Source organism: Rhamphochromis sp. 'chilingali' (assembly GCF_963969265.1).
Source record: "Rhamphochromis sp. 'chilingali' genome assembly, chromosome: 13".
Lineage (NCBI taxonomy): Eukaryota > Metazoa > Chordata > Actinopteri > Cichliformes > Cichlidae > Rhamphochromis > Rhamphochromis sp. 'chilingali'.
This window is the reverse complement of record NC_137940.1, coordinates 31304096-31324177: the sequence shown is the minus strand read 5'-3', so window position 1 is coordinate 31324177 and position 20082 is coordinate 31304096. Positions and strand designations below refer to the sequence as shown.

The window sequence follows — 20082 nt, the reverse complement described above, 5'->3', positions numbered from 1 at the left end:
TGTAAAGGAAACAATTTTTTTATCAAAGTAAAAATATAAAAGTCTGTGGAGTCTAAAGATTGCCCACAATATAAAGGACTGTAACCATGTAGTTTGCTTTCTGTTAGATTAGCAAACATGTTAACGGAGATACTTACAGAGTATATTTCTTTGTTAGCTCCAAAGAAAGGTCACAACATAAACTTCTGTAAACCTCCAGAGAAATCAAAGAAGCCTGTACTGTTGAGAAGAAAATGCCCACACTCCTGTGATCCCCAAGACTTTACAAATCAAAGTCTCAGCCTCCACACACGTTTCCACTTCTTTTGTGTCTAAATTGGGTGAGAAGGAAAACTAGGACATACAGTATTTCAACCTGTTAATACACATCCCATATACCACAGGACCTGTACTGCACAAGTGTCAATTACAAGCCTTACAGATACCCTATATAGGAAAAGTAAATTTATTATTTTGTGCCACTATTGTGAGCGCACGTAAAAAAAAGTTTGCAGGTGCAAGTGTTGTATTTTGAGGAGAAACAACAACAGCATGTTCAAGCTTGATCAGCTGTTGTTAGAATTTATTTAATATTACTTTCTAGTATCAGCTGGTGTTTGCTGGAGCCACAGCTGTAAAAGCTGCTGCTCATGATATCGGTTTGGAAACATGAAGGTTATACAAATCATACATATATACCAACAAGACAGTGTACATCACTGTTACAACAGCGTTTGTTTTAGTTCAAAGGCTTTATGGTTTTTCCTATAATACCTGGTGGTGTAGTCGGTGATTTTTTGTCAGTTCATCCTTATATATTATGTTTAACCCGAGTGACCACCCGGTCAGCTGATGGGTAACAGGCATCTCCGAAAACGTTAGAGCAGTTATGCAAATATGTGATGTCTTGATGAATCGAGCAGATATTAGAAGTTTACACAGCACCATTCTCACATGAAAATATCTTAAAAGTTTATTTTGTGACCCAGACAGAGTAATATTTCAAACTCCGCCACTCTGAGTTCCTCCGCCACTGCCTCGTTTGAATTTTGGACGAAATGGATTTTGGGATATTGCATTTTGTCATTTCGAGCTGATTGGAGACCAGAACAGCCAATCAGATTTTTTTGCATCCAAATCTGTGATTGGCCAGTTTTGTGGCACAAATATAACGGTGTAGAGAAAGAGTTGAGCGCGCACGGGCAGAAATGTTGAGAGCGCGAGCAACACATCGCTCAGAATAGTGACACAAAAATAACGCCATATTTAATAGGCCTGAGACACCCAAAACATTTTGCCAATATAAGGTCACTGTCTCAGTTATTCAGTTTAAAGATGGATACACTATGGAGTTACTGTAAAAGAAGATAAACACTAGATAACACAAGTCATGAAAAATTTTCCCTTGGAAATGTCATCTCACTATACTCATTCGTCTATGAGTAAGTGTTGCTGTCACTCCTTCCTTGGTGTTAATATTCTGTCTTTGTCATTGGTGGTGTCCTTAGAGCAGGGATGTGAAACACATTTTACATCGTGGGCCGCATACAGCCCACTTCGATGTGAAGTGGGTCGCACCAGTGAAACACAATAAACATGTAACATTACAGAAGACATTGATCATTGTGCCTGTAATTATGAATTTAGACTATAGAGTTTTCAATAGTTAACAGAAAATGTTCGTGTGCTTCGGTGTAGTATGGGTGGCAATGGACGGTGGGGCTCTATATCAATCAGAAAAGCTGTAACACTAAGGGCCTTATGTTAGACACCCTTGCCTTAGGGGGATGTGACCAGAACCAATACCTGTGCTACTTTTCAATACCAAAATTCTAAAAAAACAAAAACTATTTTTGTTTAAGTGTCACAGATAAAAAAAAATCAAAGAAAACAAAGGTACATATGCTGCTATTGTTCAGAAACCGATGGGGACAGCATACATCTTGAACATAAACATGTGTTCATGTCTACTCTTATATGCTATATGCTGAACTATATGAACCACAGAAAAAAAACTTTGCATGGAAGATGGCGGCTAGTGCCGCTGGCCTGACTTATTGTTACGAAAGACAGTAGAAGTCGGGGATGGAAGTATTTTGCATTGTTATGCTGAAATACCGTACCTTAAACCTGTATTTTAAGATGACAATAGCTGTGGTGCACAAAGAATTCTGGGGCTATAGGGGTCTGTAGAAAAAACAGGTTTCTGTTTTGACCTCGACAAACACTTTTCTGCTGACTTCATGGCCTCAAACACTCATTTTAGGTCACACTGAATAAAAACGAATTATTGTAAATCTTTGTTATACATGGTGTCTCAGAAAGAATAATCTGATTTCAAAAGGCTATATATTATTAAAGTGATGGAAGTTTCAATTTTAAAATACAGCACGTCTGAATATAGAGTTTCACATGTAAAATAATGTTCACAAGTGCTCAGTGTGTTTATTCATTTTATACTTAATATTAAATCCCATCCAGTATATGTTCATAATGTGTAATACAGTGCTTAACACATTTATTAGACCACCCAGTGTAAGGTTTATGCCACAGCTGACCTAAATTAACAGTGTTGGTAATTACCAAAAATCATTGTTTATTTTTCTGTAATGCTTAATCTACCAGTACACACAAGTTATTTAATCCAAATATTTTAAAATGCAAAAATATAATAACTGTTGTAATCCATGAATTTTCAAATTTGCTGTTTTATAAAACAGCTGAAAAAAAGTAAAGGACATTATTATTATTATTATTATTATTTGATTAAGGTGCCAAATTAAAATTATTTACTTGCATTCCTGAACAGAAAAATTAGTTTTAATGGTTGATTGTTATGCTTGATTAATTTCTGACGTCTCACAGAAGTCCTGTGTGCCGGCTCAAATGTGTGAATAAAAACACAAATTCAGTTTGGTATTTGCTTAATAAATAACAATATAATTTCAAACACATTTTTGACTGATTTCAGATTTCTATTTGTGTTTTCATTTGTTAAACACTGTGTTATGTGCTTAATGTCTGTACGCATACTTAGAGATGAGGAGTGTTTGGGGAATCACAACAGGACTGTTAAAAGTTCCTCCTGATTGTAGTTTGCACTGTAACTCGCAACCCAACCTTTCTGCAGTTTCAGCATAATGTTAAGCTTAAAATGCAAAAGTGTTCGGTGCGTCCCTCTTCTGGACGCGTATATCTACACGATAGTCAAACCCATACTTTTGTGAGCGTGTCTGGAGTCAATGTAGCCACTGCTACTGTTATTCTACCAGCAATCATGTAAAATTCACAAACTGCTCTTTCTAACAGTACGTGTTTTGCTTACTCTTTACTATGTTTCAAAATAGATAATTGTCTACGATATGAAACTGCATGTTAGCTAACGACTTTTAATTGATGCGTCATTCAACAATTTACTTCTTCAGAAACCAGCGGGCAGTGTCACTGTAGCTAAGGCCATCTTTTATACTGTTTATATAAAATACACACTACCTTTTTATTTGGAATTGGCATTATGATATCAGTTATGTCCCATAGGCTATAATGTTTGCAATGGCTAAAAAGATAAATAAATGAATGAATGAGCTAACATATTGGAGCTAATGATCGACTTCATAGTACCATTAGCAGGTTACCTTTCCAACCATTTCATTCAGTCTTTTCGTCTTATAAACAAAGTATCATGTTAACGTTTTAAGTAACAAGTTTGTCACCACCTTGTTGGTGTCTTTAAATTACTTTATAATAAAAGATTTTATGTCTAAGTAGTGATGTTTTTTTTTTTTTTTTCGATAGTTGGAAAAAATGGCTACTGAGTATTGTGTAATTTTACTGGTACTGGAACAAACTAGTCTCTGATACTGTAAAATATCTATGACCTAAAGCCTACAGTGTAAATGATAATTAGTTAAACACCAAGCTCACCCATGAGCCTTACCCTACTTACATGTTAAGGTTAATTGAATCAACATCTTGATATGAAATGGTCTGGTCTGTATTTGTATAGAAGAAATAGAAATGGAAGAAACAGGACTCAACAATCACAGTTTCAATTGATGATAACACTGGTTTAGTGAATCACTAAAGCCTTTTATTCTGTTTGCCCCTTCAGTCAAAAAAGAAAAAAAAAATCTCAAGTAAGTGTTGCGGTTAACACCATACACATAGTTTTGAGATTTCTGCCCTCACCCCAGCACAATGGCTGTGAGAAGAATTTTGATTGTGGTGCTCAAAGCTTTGATATATTTTAAAAGATTAAACAGTGTTTTTCTGTAGAAGAAATGTCCTTGTTTTTCCAGACAGATCTCACTTTGAAGTATTCATAGGAACTCCTCACTGCTGAATAAAACAGTCTTTAAAAAAAGAAAACAGTTCACTCTGTTCTATGGATTATAAAGAGTACCTTTAACACTACTTCTAGAATGAAGCATTGCTGCCAATATTTCAATGTAATTTCTCAACTCTGTAGTCTCTCTATAGTCAAAACAAAAACTGAGATTTCATTCATCCTTGCAATGGGGTGAAGGTAAAAATCTTAGAGGTGGATATTTCAAAACCTGGACCGATACAGTGGGTTTTATTCATTCAGCAATCAGCCCATTGTTTATGACCACTCACAGGTGAAACAATCATATAGGTTATCTCCTAACAGCAGCACATGTCAGGGTCTGGGATTTATGCGATTTAAGTAAAGAGTGAGCTGTTGTCGTCAAAATGCAGGACCGGGGAGAATGAGGAAGCGTAAGGACCTGAGACGCTTTGACAAAGGCCAGATTGTTTGAGCCAGACGACTGGGTCTAATAACAAGGGCTGTTTGTGTTAAGCTGTGATGAGTGAGAGGAGAACCATAAAATGGTGACAGGGTGTTTGTTGCTGAGGAATGTGGAGCAAGTCTGATCCAGGATGGACTTAAAAGATCTGCTGTCTAGGTCTGTCTTTAGTATGAGAGTAACTACAAATTTAAAAAAAAATGTTCACCCCTTACCTCTTAAACTGCTTACAGTCACTATAATAATGTAGGTTTCTGTATTGTTATTATTATTAGTAGTAGTAGTATGATGATCATGATGTTCATATTAACAGGACAGAAGCGTTTCTCATATAAACATTTCTTATCTTCTGGTGTGCCTCAGACCCAGCGCCGTGTGACGTTCCATCTTCCAGACGGTTCCCAGGAGAGTTGCAGTGACAGCGGGCTTGGAGACCCGGAGCCTAGCATCACTGCCAGTACCACCCAGCCTCTTCCCCTTAGCTTCCCACAAGAGGAGTACTATGAGCAAACATCACCTAACAGCCGGACCGAGGGAGATGGAAACTCAGACCCTGAATCCAGTGAGTAGTATATTTTTGCTAGATCTGACAGCAGGCAAATCCTTTCTTTTATGTTTTTCATTTTTATTATTGTTTGTGCTTTGTGAGGCTGACAGCATAATTTACAAGTGGCCATCTGTGTTTTAAAACAGTACAATTATTTACTGAGATTACAGCTGTGATTGTAATTGTAACAACACAGCTTTGCAAACACTAAACCAGCGGCCATTGTTGTACAAAAAAACCCAAAAACAACTAGCTATGCATGTTGTTTTTGTGAGTTCATTCTTTAAGCAAGCAAAAAAAAATCCAATATTTCGCTACGTACTCATTCTTAGTGTGTTATATTTGACAGTTTTCTTTATACAGATTAAACCAAACACCATCTCAGTCATTTTAAAATATGCAAGTGAATTGGTTTCATTAAAAAAAAGAAAAACACAAGCAGTGATTCTGTCATGGGAAAGCAGAATAAAATAAAAAGGATGTAATTTGCACAATAGTGTGTTTGCTACTTAAAATTTATTTTGTAAGGTTAATTTTTTTTAACTGTTGTCCAGTGTTAAGCTGTACAACGTAATGGGAATTATTCCTCTGAAGTTTTAACTGTGTTGCCAAATTGTATTTTAATGATTCACAAGACAGCTGTCACTCCATGGCTTACTGCCCACTGCTGTTTTCCATAAAACAAGCCTTTTTAAACACAGGGATACACAACTCCTTCCTCATGCATATACATTTTAATAGTTGCTCAAACAAGTTCCAGATGGAAAAAGAAACGTCCTTAAGACAGTGTAGAAAAAAACCAAAACAAAACAAAAAAACTCTGGGTTTTTTCATCAGTGTCAGTGATGAAACACAAGCAGCATACCAGAGATGCTGCTGAAATTATTTCGCCATATATGACAAGACAGCATGAACAAGGCTATTGTGGGTCCCAGTGAATCCAAGTGAATCCGATTTCATTTTCTGGATATAACCCTCCATCGTATATTTCGGACAGGACTGGTGTAGATCTTCACTCTGTTGATTTTCCTGCAGCATATAAGATCCAAAGAACACTGAAAAATAGATTTCTTTGTATACACCTACATGCAGTAAAGCCATTGTGTCATTGTTGTAAGTGAGACAAGAGTCCCTGGTGTCTCCCCAGCATCTGGGCTGACAGGTTTGGGGCCTGGGTGTCAGTGTGAGTGTGATTGTGAACGCTTGTGTTAGGTATTAAACAAAATGGGCGACATTGTGGTGATGGCCCTCTGTTCATGGCAAGATTGTGAAGTTATAACAAGACATTTTTGTACGTTTAAAAAAACAGTTTTCACACATCTGTACACATGCATTTTTATAAATGCATGCAGCACATCTCCTTCCCCAGCTGTTCTCTATAATGTATTCACCATGTTGACAGTAGTGATTCATATGTGATTCATTCGAATAGTGAGGCAATTGCTCATGATTCCATTAATATACAGAGACATAAACATCTCATACTTCATAAACTTGCTCAAATACTCCACTTATTACCCACTTTCCCTCTGGGGTAATATTTGTTGAAGTGTCTTAGCTTTAGACAGAAGACCATACTAATGTAATAAATGCATGTGTACTTTTACAAATTGCTGCATGAAAAATCCTAGTGAGTGCTGTATCGGAGTCTAATATAAGTAGTTGGATATTAGAAAAGCTATTTCTAGTTATTTGACCACAAAGTCACGCGTAATACTGTATTAAAGTCAATATAGTTCTAACAGATAAATAGTAAAGGCAGGGAAGAGGAGAATGGATCATTTTCAAAGCTAATGTGCAAGCCATATAAAGCGATTTGATTAATATGCATCTTGTGTAATTTAGCAGAACCTTGATGAGTTTACAGGCTCGAGGAAATTACAGGAAAATCTCATTTTAATTCCTATAAAATAGATCTTTCATAAACCATGCATTTCCACCTAAAACCAAGAGTCTTTTTCATTTGCTTTTGGATGCTACCGATTCAACACACAACACACTTGCACATCATTTCAAGGCAGAGTGAAATTCACCTGACTCATCGAGCTCCATTTTCTTCTTTCAGAAGTTAAGTCAGATAAACTCTGACTCTGTGCAGCTCAGTTCAAAAAGAGAGATGGATCCTGTGCACGTTGACTGTCTCAGAGATGAGTGTGTTGGTGACAGAGGGGGGCCTAAGATGGATTAGATATGGTTTTATCAATGAGCACCAGGCTGGCATGGCAGTGGCAATCTCTTATCGTGTCGTCTCAATTTGTAAAGCAGAAAGAACAAGGAAAAGTGTAAAGAGGAGAGAGGAGATGGAATGACTCCAAGTGAAAAGTGAGAAACAGAGCTGAGAGATTGAAAGACCCGAGCAACAGTAGAACGAGAGAATTTCGAGAGTCAAAAGCAGTGTTGTTTCTTAAAGGTGCTTCAGCTAGAACCTGAATGTCAACTTGCTCTGAATAATTGTCTGTGCCAAAGGCAAGCCATGTGGCCTTCTTATGACAATGAATTTCTCAACTCCTCTTTAAACCTGCATCTTTATTAGACCACCCTCTCTTGATATAAAGTTCATATGACATTTTATGTTTCTATTATTTATGAGTAAGGCGCTGTTCATTTTATGGGTTCTTGCCTCCCCCTCCAGGCTTATTTCACCACCCCGCCATCAGTCTTAAGCTGTCGCCTCTCTTGTCACACATTATTTCGAAGATTTTGTTAGTTCTTCTTCTGTCTCGACAAATATATAAAAAGTCCTAATTAACATCATTTGCACGTACGTTTTTATGTCAGAGCTGTATACGTCAAACAGCTGGCAAGTGCAAAACTATACAATCAGAACAATTAAACATGGTGAATAGTTCAAAATGGGACATACATGTAATTCTTTGCTTTGGCATCTACACTATGTTTGTGGGTAGGGTGAGCATACTCTTGATCTGTCAACCTGTGTGGACACTGACATATTTCTGTGTTAATTTTTAACCTCACTTTTTATCTGCTTCACTTTTTTTGTGGTAACCTGTGCCGTTAAGCATATGTCGTACTAATGATGACCTGAAAGGCTTTTGAAGAATGATGGGAATCATCATGTCGCGAGCAGCGATCAGTGCTAAGCCCTCAGACAAAGTGGGGCAAAGTGGGAGCAAATCCCTGAGTCTAAATCCCTCACATTTTTCAAACAATACACAATTTTGTTCTCCGGACAATTTGTAATATACTTATTTCTTTCTCCTGTTGTTGGAGTTGAGGGATTTAGGAGCTTGTACTTTTGCCCACTTACAAGCAGCTCAGCAAAGGCAGTTCCGACGAAGTGCATTAGCCTCTGGAAGGAACATGAAATATCTGCACAGCACAGTGCCGTATCTTAATCTGTGGCATATGGCTTTCAAATGACCAGCTTACACCTTGTCTGTCTAAGATCTAAATCTGCTATTAAAATAAGCCAATCCTTTTTAAATACTCCAAATGTAATACGATTACAGTTCTGAATGTGTTGCAATGCATTCTGTATAAATCTAAAAAAAAAAAAAAAGTAATTACTCATCAAATCAGAGATTTCAATCATTATTTTTTGTGTGATGTTTACTTTAACATTTTTGGGGGGTCTTTTATGGCACATTCTATAATTCCTGTGATACCAGCAGACAAATAATCTGATTAAAGGCTTGCAAAGTTCATACTTTCTGGGGGTTGCATTCTCAACTCTTTGATTTCTGTAGGTCCAAAATTTTCATAATGGCTCTCAGACTGAGTTTCCAGTTGGCTGATTTACAACTGCCCTTTTCTTGTCTTTGGAAAAGGCCACTTGACTTGATCTAGTGTGCCAAACACGTTGGTACCACTTGAATTTTTAATACTTCTCTAACCTCCAACTCTACTCAGTATGTCTGGCCGCCCATTCGCTTGTGCTGAGATTGGAATTCAACTGTCTAGACACAATCTGCCAGCAAATAAAGGGATTTAATGAGGAAAAAAATAAGTTTGTGGGTGATTGGGACTGTGCATTACGAAAAAGTATAACACTACAGTTTATCATTAAAAGCAATAGTTTAGCACATCATTATGTGACAGCAGCAACATTACAGTGTTCAGTACAGTTAGCTGCATTAATTATTCATATGAGCCGGATCTCGGTTTCACTTTGAGGGTTCTCATATGCAATTAGAAGTAATGAATGTGCTTCTTAATTACATTCATTTGTGCAAATTTCCATTCCCCATTGAATTTTTTTCTGTGGAAACATTGTGACACTGACCAATGGCATATCATTTGCAATGTGACTAAATCCATTCAGCATAGAACAATTAGCTGTAATTAGTGTTACAATGTCATGAGCGACCAGGGGGAAAGACTAAGCTGACATGCAAGGGAGAAGAGGGCCCTTGTTCAGAGAGTTAAAAGTCCAATATTGTAGCAAGAGCCAGATAATTGGCTGACCACAGGTTAGAAAGATGATGAACTGTTGTAAGAGTAGTTTTTTTTTTTTTTCAGCTTTTATGTGCAAGGTTGGCTGAGCAGGCATTCTCTTTGATAGCAATGCCACACTTACTTTAGCTGCCAATGCAACCTTTTACTTTTGCCGGCCCATCTCATCATCTGCTGCTGACAAATGAGCAGCTTCACAGGAGTAATTAAGAACCAAGTGCCTTGCTTAAGGGTACATCGCTGGTGGTTGAAGGATGGGAAGAAGGATTACCTTACATATTGTCATGTTATCTGACTTATTCTGGCAGCAGTGTGTATATTTAATTCATACCGCACATAAAATGGTAATGCAGCCTATTCCTTCTCTTGCAGTTATCCCACAATCTGCAAGATAACTTCTTCAGACTAGTTTTTCTTTCACATCATTTGCACCAGTTTGCTTCCTGCTATATATTTCTCCACGATATAAATAAATAAAAGCCTTTGTGCCTTCTGGCTCCCAGAACTTTTTTTACAGCTGCCCCAGTGGGCCTGCAACAGAGCTAAATGAAGCAACAGTGAATATTAACCTACATAGATTGGACCTTTCCTTTCAAGATGATTTTAGGTGCTTTTTCCTGCATTTTCTGATCACTGGGGGTCTAGAACTGAGTTGGAAAGGGGATTTAAATGGACTCATCTGTATCCTTCTCATCCAACTGGGATTTGGTGGAAGTGCTCAGTTGTCAGAGGTGAGGTGGAGGGGAACCCTTGTTTTATCTGGTTCAAATGCCACACCAGTTGTCTTGGAGAGAGAAAGAGACGAGCTATTGATCTGGAGGAGTCAACTCAGCTCACAGAAATCTCTCTCCACCCTCCTTCAAACAGCTGAAAAGTGTCATGTTAGAAACCTCCTTTTCCACAGTATTAGGGCCTGTTCTTTGTTGGCCTGCCAAAGTCTTCTGTGAAGTTGAGACAGGAGCTTTCTGGTGCAATCAGACAGAACTTACCATGAAAGATCTCGAGAGTGGCAGTTGTAGATTTAAGACATTTTAACAGCTCTACATATTGAAAGTTGAGCATGTTATTAGAGCTGAGAGCTGCAAACTAACTGCATATTATCCACAAGATATTAGGTAGATATATTTTTAGTACACCACTGACTTGAAGTCCTAACTATGTACTTTATGTGGATAAATGTACTTTTTTCAACTATTGTAGGGGATTATATTTCTGTTTTAAATGAAAAAATGTTTGTGTTATTATTGGATCCTTTGATACTTTTATTTCAGCATCTGTGAAAAAGGCAATAGGCAGCTGATTTTTTATTTTTTTTAAATGTTTAATTTTACTATGAAATAAATGCTAATTGCACAATGTAGTGGCTATAGAATCATGAGACCATCCCCTTTTAGGTTGGTTCCCCATAAGCCTTTTTTTTTTCCACTATGCTATTCTGTCTGCCACTATGTATCAACATACGCAGGGAAAATGTGAGGCACAGTTGTGCAACCCAAATAGGTAGAGGAGAGTGGATTTTTTCCCCCAGTACCTATTGGCAGCTTTCCCCAGGTAGCTGAAATGGTGGATGGTGAAACAAAAGGAGTTACTGTGGAAACTCTACCTAGAAAAATAAAAACAGCCTGGTTGTCAGGGGAGGAAGGCAAAGAGGGAGAGTGATATAAACCGAAAGTAAAACAAAAGTGATCATGACTGGTTTACACTCATTGAGCTCCAGGGCTTTGGAGCAGTTCAGAACCAACGTACACTTAGTATTATTTTAACTAGATCACCAAAAAAAAAGAAACAAACAAAGAAAAAGAACATTATATTTGTCACAGTGACACAAGGAAGGCTCGTCTTCTTGCACATTTATGCATGAGCGTCCTCAGAATGAAATTTTTGAGAGAAAAATAAAAATATTGGCATGATACAGTGTCTGACTGTCCAAAAGCTCCTTTTTCAAACTGACTCAGCAGCACTGTGATACGAGTGGGTTTTTGAAAGACGTACACAATTAAAAAACGTATTTGAAAGTTCTTAACATGTTCAGTATGTCTTATGTCTGATTTGGAAAGGAATCAATAGCTGCCAAGTTTGGACAATGTATTCTGAACTCGGCAGGGCTGGAGAGAGACTTCAAACAAGGATAGCCGCTCAAAGGCCCCAGCCAGCAATCCACTTTGTTCCATTTCACTGACTCTGTGATTCCCAAACTGGAATATGGCTCAGGCTGCATATAAAACCTGTAAAATATTGTGTTTGAAAGAGGTGAGTGTTGTGAGTCCTCGATTCCATAGCTGATTTGGTCTCAGTATTATCAAACATGAATCATCAAAAGCAAAAACAACACACTTGAAGTAAAAAATCTGCGAGCTATGTATTTGATGATAATGGTGTCTGGCATATGCATGGTGCGATTAGCTGTAGGTTTTTATAGTCATATATTTTAGTCTGGTTGGAAATAAACAACCACTAAGCCTTGTCTTGAGCTTCTGGTCAGAGCTCCTCAGACAATAACCAAGATGAATTTTTAAATTCGGAAGAAAACCTCATCACACATTTGGATCCCACAATGCTCCAAACATTTCCTAAGATCTCTCCTTCAAGTATGATGACCTGAGGTTACACCTGACTGTAGAGCAAGAACCTCTGAGTCCCTACAGAAGCAAGAGGAAAACATGGGAAGCTATAAAATATGGATTTGCTAATATTTTATTCAACTTAATTAGATACAGATAGCTTTCACAAAAATCCCAAATGTAGATGACGTTAAAAAAAAAAGGGAAAGATGTAAAAGTGAAAAATAATATCACCTCTGCACCAACCTGCAGCATTTGATTGTGCAACCAACGCTACATTCAGTTCAAATTGGCATGCTGGCTGCACTGTTTTAGCACCTCTGCTTTGACTACAGAAAATAATATTTACATATCCAGTCACTAAAACATAGGTAAGCAGTGTCTGGCCAGTGAAATTTAACTTCTTGGGTCTCAAAACCGTGTTCTGTCTGATTAAAAAATAAATAAATAAATAAATAAAACAAAGCAAGATGGATTAGCTACTGCTCTTTGATGGGAAACTGATAGGAAGACCAGAACTGTCCCAGCAAACATCGTTGAAATATTTGACGTCATTTCTATGGTCAAAATCGTCACATCACAGGTCAAATCAGACCTTTTCTTACAAAGTGAGAAATACTGGCAAGGAAGAAATGACATGTTTTAGCCTTTGTTTTATTTATTTATTTATTTATTTATATTTTTAAACAACAGCTAATAAGGTTAGTACTACAAACTGGTTGCACAAAGTTTAGAATCTTTTAATATTCTTTTAATAAAAATAAACAATAATTTTATGCCATTTATAGTTTTTTACATATAAATTCTATTTCATTTGTTGCACAGTAATTAACAGCAACTCTTATGATTAGCCCCTCTCTGTCCATAATGTCGGGAAACAAAAGCAGGATAAGCTCGGGATTGCTATTATTTAAACACAAAGAGCTCATAGGAAAAGTGCTGAACCCAATGACAAGAGTGTTCACGTTCGACTTACACTTTTGCAGTTGTGTTTTCTCTTTTTCCTTTTCATTGATTCTACCAAGTTTCTTTTCCTTTTCATTTTGGCTATTTAGTTTTAGTATTGTTCACAAAAAAATCTGAAGATCCCATTTCTGTTCTGGAAGGAAAGACAAATCCCTTTGAGTTTAGAAGGTCATGCCTTAAAAATCTGCTAAATCTAACATGTGGCGCTACCTGCTGTGGTGACCCCTTGTGAATAAGAGACCAGCCGAAAGTAACTTTATTCTAATGATTAAAGATATAGTAGGGAAAAAAATTGAACACAGAATTCCTTAGGAGCTTTCATTTTTGAACTATTTTTCAACCATGATTAGACGCCAAGAAAAGACCACCAGCTGACAGTTATTTAGCATTGAAATTTTGGGGTTCTTTTGGGTGGGGGTCGTGCCCTTGGCTCACCTTTCACCACTCTTAAATCACTTACGATGTGCAAATTATTATACACATGTGCAGATGCTACTTAGCAGTAGGAAGTAAGTTAGCAAATTACTCTGTGATTTATTATCTCGATAGATAAGTTGTATGTTGCTAATCACCTTGGCAAAGTGTGGTGCCGCACACAAGCACGATCACCATTTCTGAATTACGCTGCATGCCATACCACCGGTTCTCATTGAAATTACAATAAATAATTGTGGGTGTTGCTTCCCCTGTGAAAAGCGCATGGCATTTTTTCTCTTCCCACACAGCACACCTCTCCTTCTTTCTCCGCGTCCCTTCCTTTAAGATATTGCTGCATATTAAAATGCATGGTCTCATCCCATTCTCATTTTTCACATGCAGTCGGTCTCAAGGATAAGGATGGCCTCTGCTCAGAAGGACTTATTGACCAAAATAACTGTGCATCAATATGTCTCCTGAAGGCTGAGCAGACCCAGCATCACATGAGTTGTATTTTCACCAACTCTCTCAGCCTTTAATGTCATTGACCTGGGTTGTCCGGATACTCTGCATGCAGTACACCAATAGCGGGCTAGAAGCATATGGCAAAGACGTCTTAAAGCTTCATTGTCCTAAAAAGAGCACAATTATTTACACATCAGGGGAAGCTGAATAATAGAAGTGTTCTGACAGATGAGAAAAATGAACATTAAGCAGATATTTACTTGAAGAACAGCCTGCTGTGACTAAAGTAAAATTATATTGCGGCTTTTCTCTGCCTTATTTTCCAATACGAAAGCGTTATGAGATTAACTGCAGTTTTGATTAGATTCAATTTACAGTGATAGCTTCAGCATTGCAGCAATGACATCAATGATATGATGACAGACGGCTACAACTATGATGCCATCTGTCTATATTTCACGTATTAGCATATTTCTGCTAAAATGTGTCATTCACAAGAAATGCAATATTTTTCTGTGAAATCATTAATTTCACAAGCACAAGCATAAAACTGCAATAAATTTCATGCTTAACAGTACTCATACACATACATACCCAACTGATTTCTGATGAAGTTACCAGCTTTTAATCGAGTTGGCTGAAATATAATAAAAATATATTTCTATATGGTAAAGAATACAGGTTACAGTATGTTTTGAAATTGTATTCTGAATTAACACAATCATTTAATCCGGGTGTTGAATGCACAAGCATGCTTGGGATTACTCCACTGCATTATATGGAACCTAACCACGCTCAATCAATGTATACACCGACTGGTTGATAAATTGGTATTCATGGAGATGTGGAACCCCTCACATGCTGGTAATACTGATGCATGGAGTCAGAGTGTGGTGAGAAACGACGGAAGAAGTTGTACTGAATGAGTGCAAGAAAAAAGAGAGAAGAAAGAGAGTGAGGCTTTCAGATAGGACAAGGGGGTTGATCTTCAGCTAGGCCCTCCAGGACATGTTCGGCCTAACAGAAAATGACAGTGGAGTTCAAGGAGGCTTGACACTGAACACATAAACCTGATTGTTGTGTACTCTATGCTGCAAGAAAGCTGAGGCATTCATCACATCCACCATCACAAGTTTGTGGTGCACTTCTGCCCGTGCTCTTTGTGAGGCATCTGTGGGGACCTCAAGGCAATGTAGCACTCGTGAGCAGTCTGCGACTCCATGCATGCAGAAGCAGACCTGGTGCACAAAATACTTGCCAGAAGCTCCTGCGAGCAAGCAGACAGACTGTGTGCTGTTGTCCCCATTTCCCCCTGACACCTGCATGATTGCATTGATTTGTCCTTATTCTATTTAGCCAGATGTCCCACTGGATTTCAAGCGTCAAACATCTGTCATCCTGACTAATTCAAAAAAAAAAAATAATATTGACAATTTCCAGGATTTTGTGGAAATTGTACTACTTCTCTGGATTATTATTCCATTTATAAGATATTCAGGCTAAAACAGCAAAACATAACACCAGTGGTTGCTGAGAAAAAAGACACCCTTTTATTTTATTTTCCATTTAGACATCTCAACACTCTTCAAAGTTCTAAAATATTCTTTTACTGTAAACAGCGTATCCGAAGTATTTACTGACATAAATGCGGTTCTTTGGATGTATCCCTCGGTGTTCATTTCAGACAGAATGGTAAGAGAGAGAAGAAAATACTGGGTGAAAGAAAGGCAACGTTAGAGAGAGTGAGTTCATAGTATTAGCAGAAATAGACTGAAACATCTCCTGAAGCTAGTTACAGGCACTAGCAGCAGCAATGTCTTTGTTATGATAAAATCGGGGACCTCTGCAAGTGTGCCCTTGATTCTTCAGTTGGCTTAACTCGGCAGGTCACCAAGGGGAGGCAGATGCTGTCTTGAGGCATGTCCCACTGCCTCCACGAGGGCTATTGCTGGTGTTGCTGAGCCTGTAGAGGGGATGGGGGGTTGGAGGTGCATTAAGCCTCAGCTTAGCCACCACAGGCCAGCGCTGGGGATGTTGGAATGAGCAGAAATGCTCATTTTGATCCAGTGAGGTATAATAATTGATGATCAGTCCTGCTGTCGCATCTGGGACCCACTGGTCCATGCTATAATACACCCTTAATACAACACATGGTGGTGTGGACAGAGGTGCCATGGGGTCTCATGCTGACTTTCATTTCATGTGGTATAATGGATGATTGAGCGAATACAGTTCCATATAATGCACCATGGAAAGCCCTCTCTTGCACCTTAACTTCTTGAATAAAAGGCTGAATTTATCCCCGAAGAACTTGAGACATTTGATCACTAAAAGCCCTCTTTTAAGCTGTTGTTGCCTTGAAGCGTCTAATTATAGTTACAGTTTTCTAAACATACAGTGGGGCAAAAAAGTATTTAGTCAGCCACCGATTGTGCAAGTTCCCCCACTTAAAATGATGACAGAGGTCAGTAATTTGCACCAGAGGTACACTTCAACTGTGAGAGACAGAATGTGAAAAAAAAAATCCATGAATCCACATGGTAGGATTTGTAAAGAATTTATTCGTAAATCAGGGTGGAAAATAAGTATTTGGTCAATAACAAAAATACAACTCAATACTTTGTAACATAACCTTTGTTGGCAATAACAGAGGTCAAACGTTTACTATAGGTCTTTACCAGGTTTGCACACACAGTAGCTGGTATTTTGGCCCATTCCTCCATGCAGATCTTCTCGAGAGCAGTGATGCTTTGGGGCTGTCGCCGAGCAACACGGACTTTCAACTCCCGCCACAGATTTTCTATGGGGTTGAGATCTGGAGACTGGCTAGGCCACTCCAGGACTTTCAAATGCTTCTTACGGAGCCACTCCTTTGTTGCCCGGGCGGTGTGTTTTGGATCATTGTCATGTTGGAAGACCCAGCCTCGTTTCATCTTCAAAGTTCTCACTGATGGAAGGAGGTTTTGGCTCAAAATCTCACGATACATGTCCCCATTCATTCTGTCCTTAACACGGATCAGTCGTCCTGTCCCCTTGGCAGAAAAACAGCCCCATAGCATGATGTTTCCACCCCCATGCTTCACAGTAGGTATGGTGTTCTTGGGATGCAACTCGGTATTCTTCGTACTCCAAACACGACGAGTTGAGTTTATACCAAAAAGTTCTACTTTGGTTTCATCTGACCACATGACATTCTCCCAATCCTCTGCTGTATCATCCATGTGCTCTCTGGCAAACTTCAGACGGGCCTGGACATGCACTGGCTTCAGCAGCGGAACACGTCTGGCACTGCGGGATTTGATTCCCTGCCGTTGTAGTGTGTTACTGATGGTGACCTTTGTTACTTTGGTCCCAGCTCTCTGCAGGTCATTCACCAGGTCCCCCCGTGTGGTTCTGGGATCTTTGCTCACCGTTCTCATGATCATTTTGACCCCACGGGATGAGATCTTGCGTGGAGCCCCAGATGGAGGGAGATTATCAGTGGTCTTGTATGTCTTCCATTTTCTGATGATTGCTCCCACAGTTGATTTTTTCACACCAAGCTGCTTGCCTATTGTAGATTCATTCTTCCCAGTCTGGTGCAGGTCTACAATACTTTTCCTGGTGTCCTTCGAAAGCTCTTTGGTCTTGGCCATGGCGGCGTTTGGAGTCTGACTGTTTGAGGCTGTGGACAGGTGTCTTTTATACAGATGATGAGTTCAAACAGGTGCCATTCATACAGGTAACGAGTGGGGGACAGAAAAGCTTCTTACAGAAGACGTTACAGGTCTGTGAGAGCCAGAGATTTTCCTTGTTTGAGGTGACCAAATACTTATTTTCCACCCTAATTTATGAATAAATTCTTTACAAATCCTACCATGTGAATTCATGGATTTTTTTTTTCACATTCTGTCTCTCACAGTTGAAGTGTACCTCTGGTGCAAATTACTGACCTCTGTCATCATTTTAAGTGGGGGAACTTGCACAATCGGTGGCTGACTAAATACTTTTTTGCCCCACTGTATAATGCAGAAGAAAAGCACAAACACTAAAATGTTTGAGATGAAGGAAAGTAAACACGAAGAGTAAAAGCAAAAAGTAGTCAGCAACTGTCAATTTGGGAACATTTTAGTCGTACAGAAAATGAAAGTGCAGTTTAGTGGCCCTGGAATTTTGTTAAGAAGATCTTTGAGACCACGCAAGACAATATTTCTCAATTCTTCAAGTTAATGAATTGGCAGAGAGTAAAAGAGAAAGTCCCGTGAGGAAGGACATATAAAATCTGCTCTTTTCTGAAGTTCAGCTTCATCACTCTTAACCTTCCTGCCTTCTTGGGACCTTTTTGTGCCACTGCTATGTGTTAAATGGCTGCCATTTCCACTGTGTTCAGTGGAATATAACCAAACTTGCCACAGGATAGTTTTTACCTGTCAATGTTAATATTCCAGTGTGAATTCCTTAAATCAGCCTAAAATGGCTGAGCAGCAGAAATCCCCACACCCATCACCCTGGGGACCATTTTCTGCCCATTGACTTCCATTATAAACGCTATTTTTCAACCCCAAATTATCATCATATGATTTTATTTTTTCTTCTTTTCTTGGATGTCAATGAAGACTCAGGGCCTTGAAGTTTTAATTTTTAAATTGCAAAAAAAATGCAAAAAAAATAATGGCAGGTCAAAATGTATGTTGGTGCCAATCTTTGGTCCATCTAAAGGCCTACTTATAATGACAATCACATATTACTTCAACTGGTTTTTTGTGGAAATATTTAGTTTCGTTTTTTGGTTTTTGGGGCTTATAACACAGGGCGCTCATGTAATAACACTGGGATTTGAAGGGTTAAAACAACGAAAATATAATTAAAACTTTACATGAATATTTCAGGGAGAAGTAGTTTTACAAGGTTGGCTAATTTAAAGTGGAATAAAATATGGATATATGGTCTTTTTATGGCGTGGCTGAGAATGGTCCCTAGGGTGATGGGTGTGAGTTTTTTAAAGGATGGCAGGAGGGTTAAGGCTTAAAAAAAATAAAAATAAAAAATAAAATAAAATGAACATCTTATTTGTTGTTTTGTTTCTTTATTAATCACCCTTGTTGTCCAGAGAGACACAGCGCATGCAGACCCTTTATATGCCAAGCATATATATAAAGCATTCCTACAGAAGCACATACATAGGAATACACCTTGATCTAGCTGAACAAACCTCCCACGTTGCACAACTACAGTTAAGAACAGAGAGGTCGAACACAAAGCACTAGCATCGACAACCTAAGGGTCTTTGAAAACCTCCCTTGTAGATCTTTCTTCAGTGTGATTCTCCTGCTGCAGGAGATCAAACAAAAAGCAGAGCTGCCCAACACGAGATCAGTCCAAAACTCGAGCAAAACAAAAAGTCCCCCAGTCTCCCCTCCACACAAAACAGGTCTCACGTAACGTCACGATTTCTTTTAAAAATTAACATGAACCGCTTAGAAAGTTAGAGTTTCAGCGTAAATGCCAAAAGCGATCAATAGGTTGCCATTATCCTGGTCACAGTGGACAAAATTTAAACCACTGAGCAGCTTTGTCTGTTCAAAAAAGGAGCTCTGTTTCATGTTTGTTGTCATTGTTGGTCGTCAGTGATCCGATCACATTTTAATCACAGTACTCGGCCTCATTGATTTCAGTTTACCACAGATTGTGCAGAATGAAATATTGGTCTTTTTTTTTTCTCCATCAGTGGCAATTATCCAACAATAGGAGCTTGATATTGCAGCGTATTAGAAGGCATGGTGTTTGTGAAATACTGGGTTTGGGCGACTTGTGTGCAGCAGCCAGGATTTGAATATAACAAGCACACACACACACATTCACATGTGCAGCAGACACATGCCTGTGTGCTCTCGAGCAGGCGCTGATATACACCCACAGGCCCACTTATACTGTCAACAAATGCAGATAAGAAAGACAACTGGACACATAATTAGTGAAGGGATGC

General features: G+C 38.5%; 1 protein-coding gene across 1 annotated transcript in view; it reads left to right on the top strand.

Annotated features, from left to right (window-relative positions):
* Positions 1-20082, top strand: part of pcdh11 (protocadherin 11) — a 139132-nt gene that overhangs the window by 88231 nt on the left and 30819 nt on the right. Inside the window, exon 6 of the mRNA XM_080900967.1 lies at positions 5112-5310. Within this exon, the coding sequence (XP_080757093.1) occupies positions 5112-5310 (199 nt within the window). The remainder of the gene's footprint in view (positions 1-5111; positions 5311-20082) is intronic.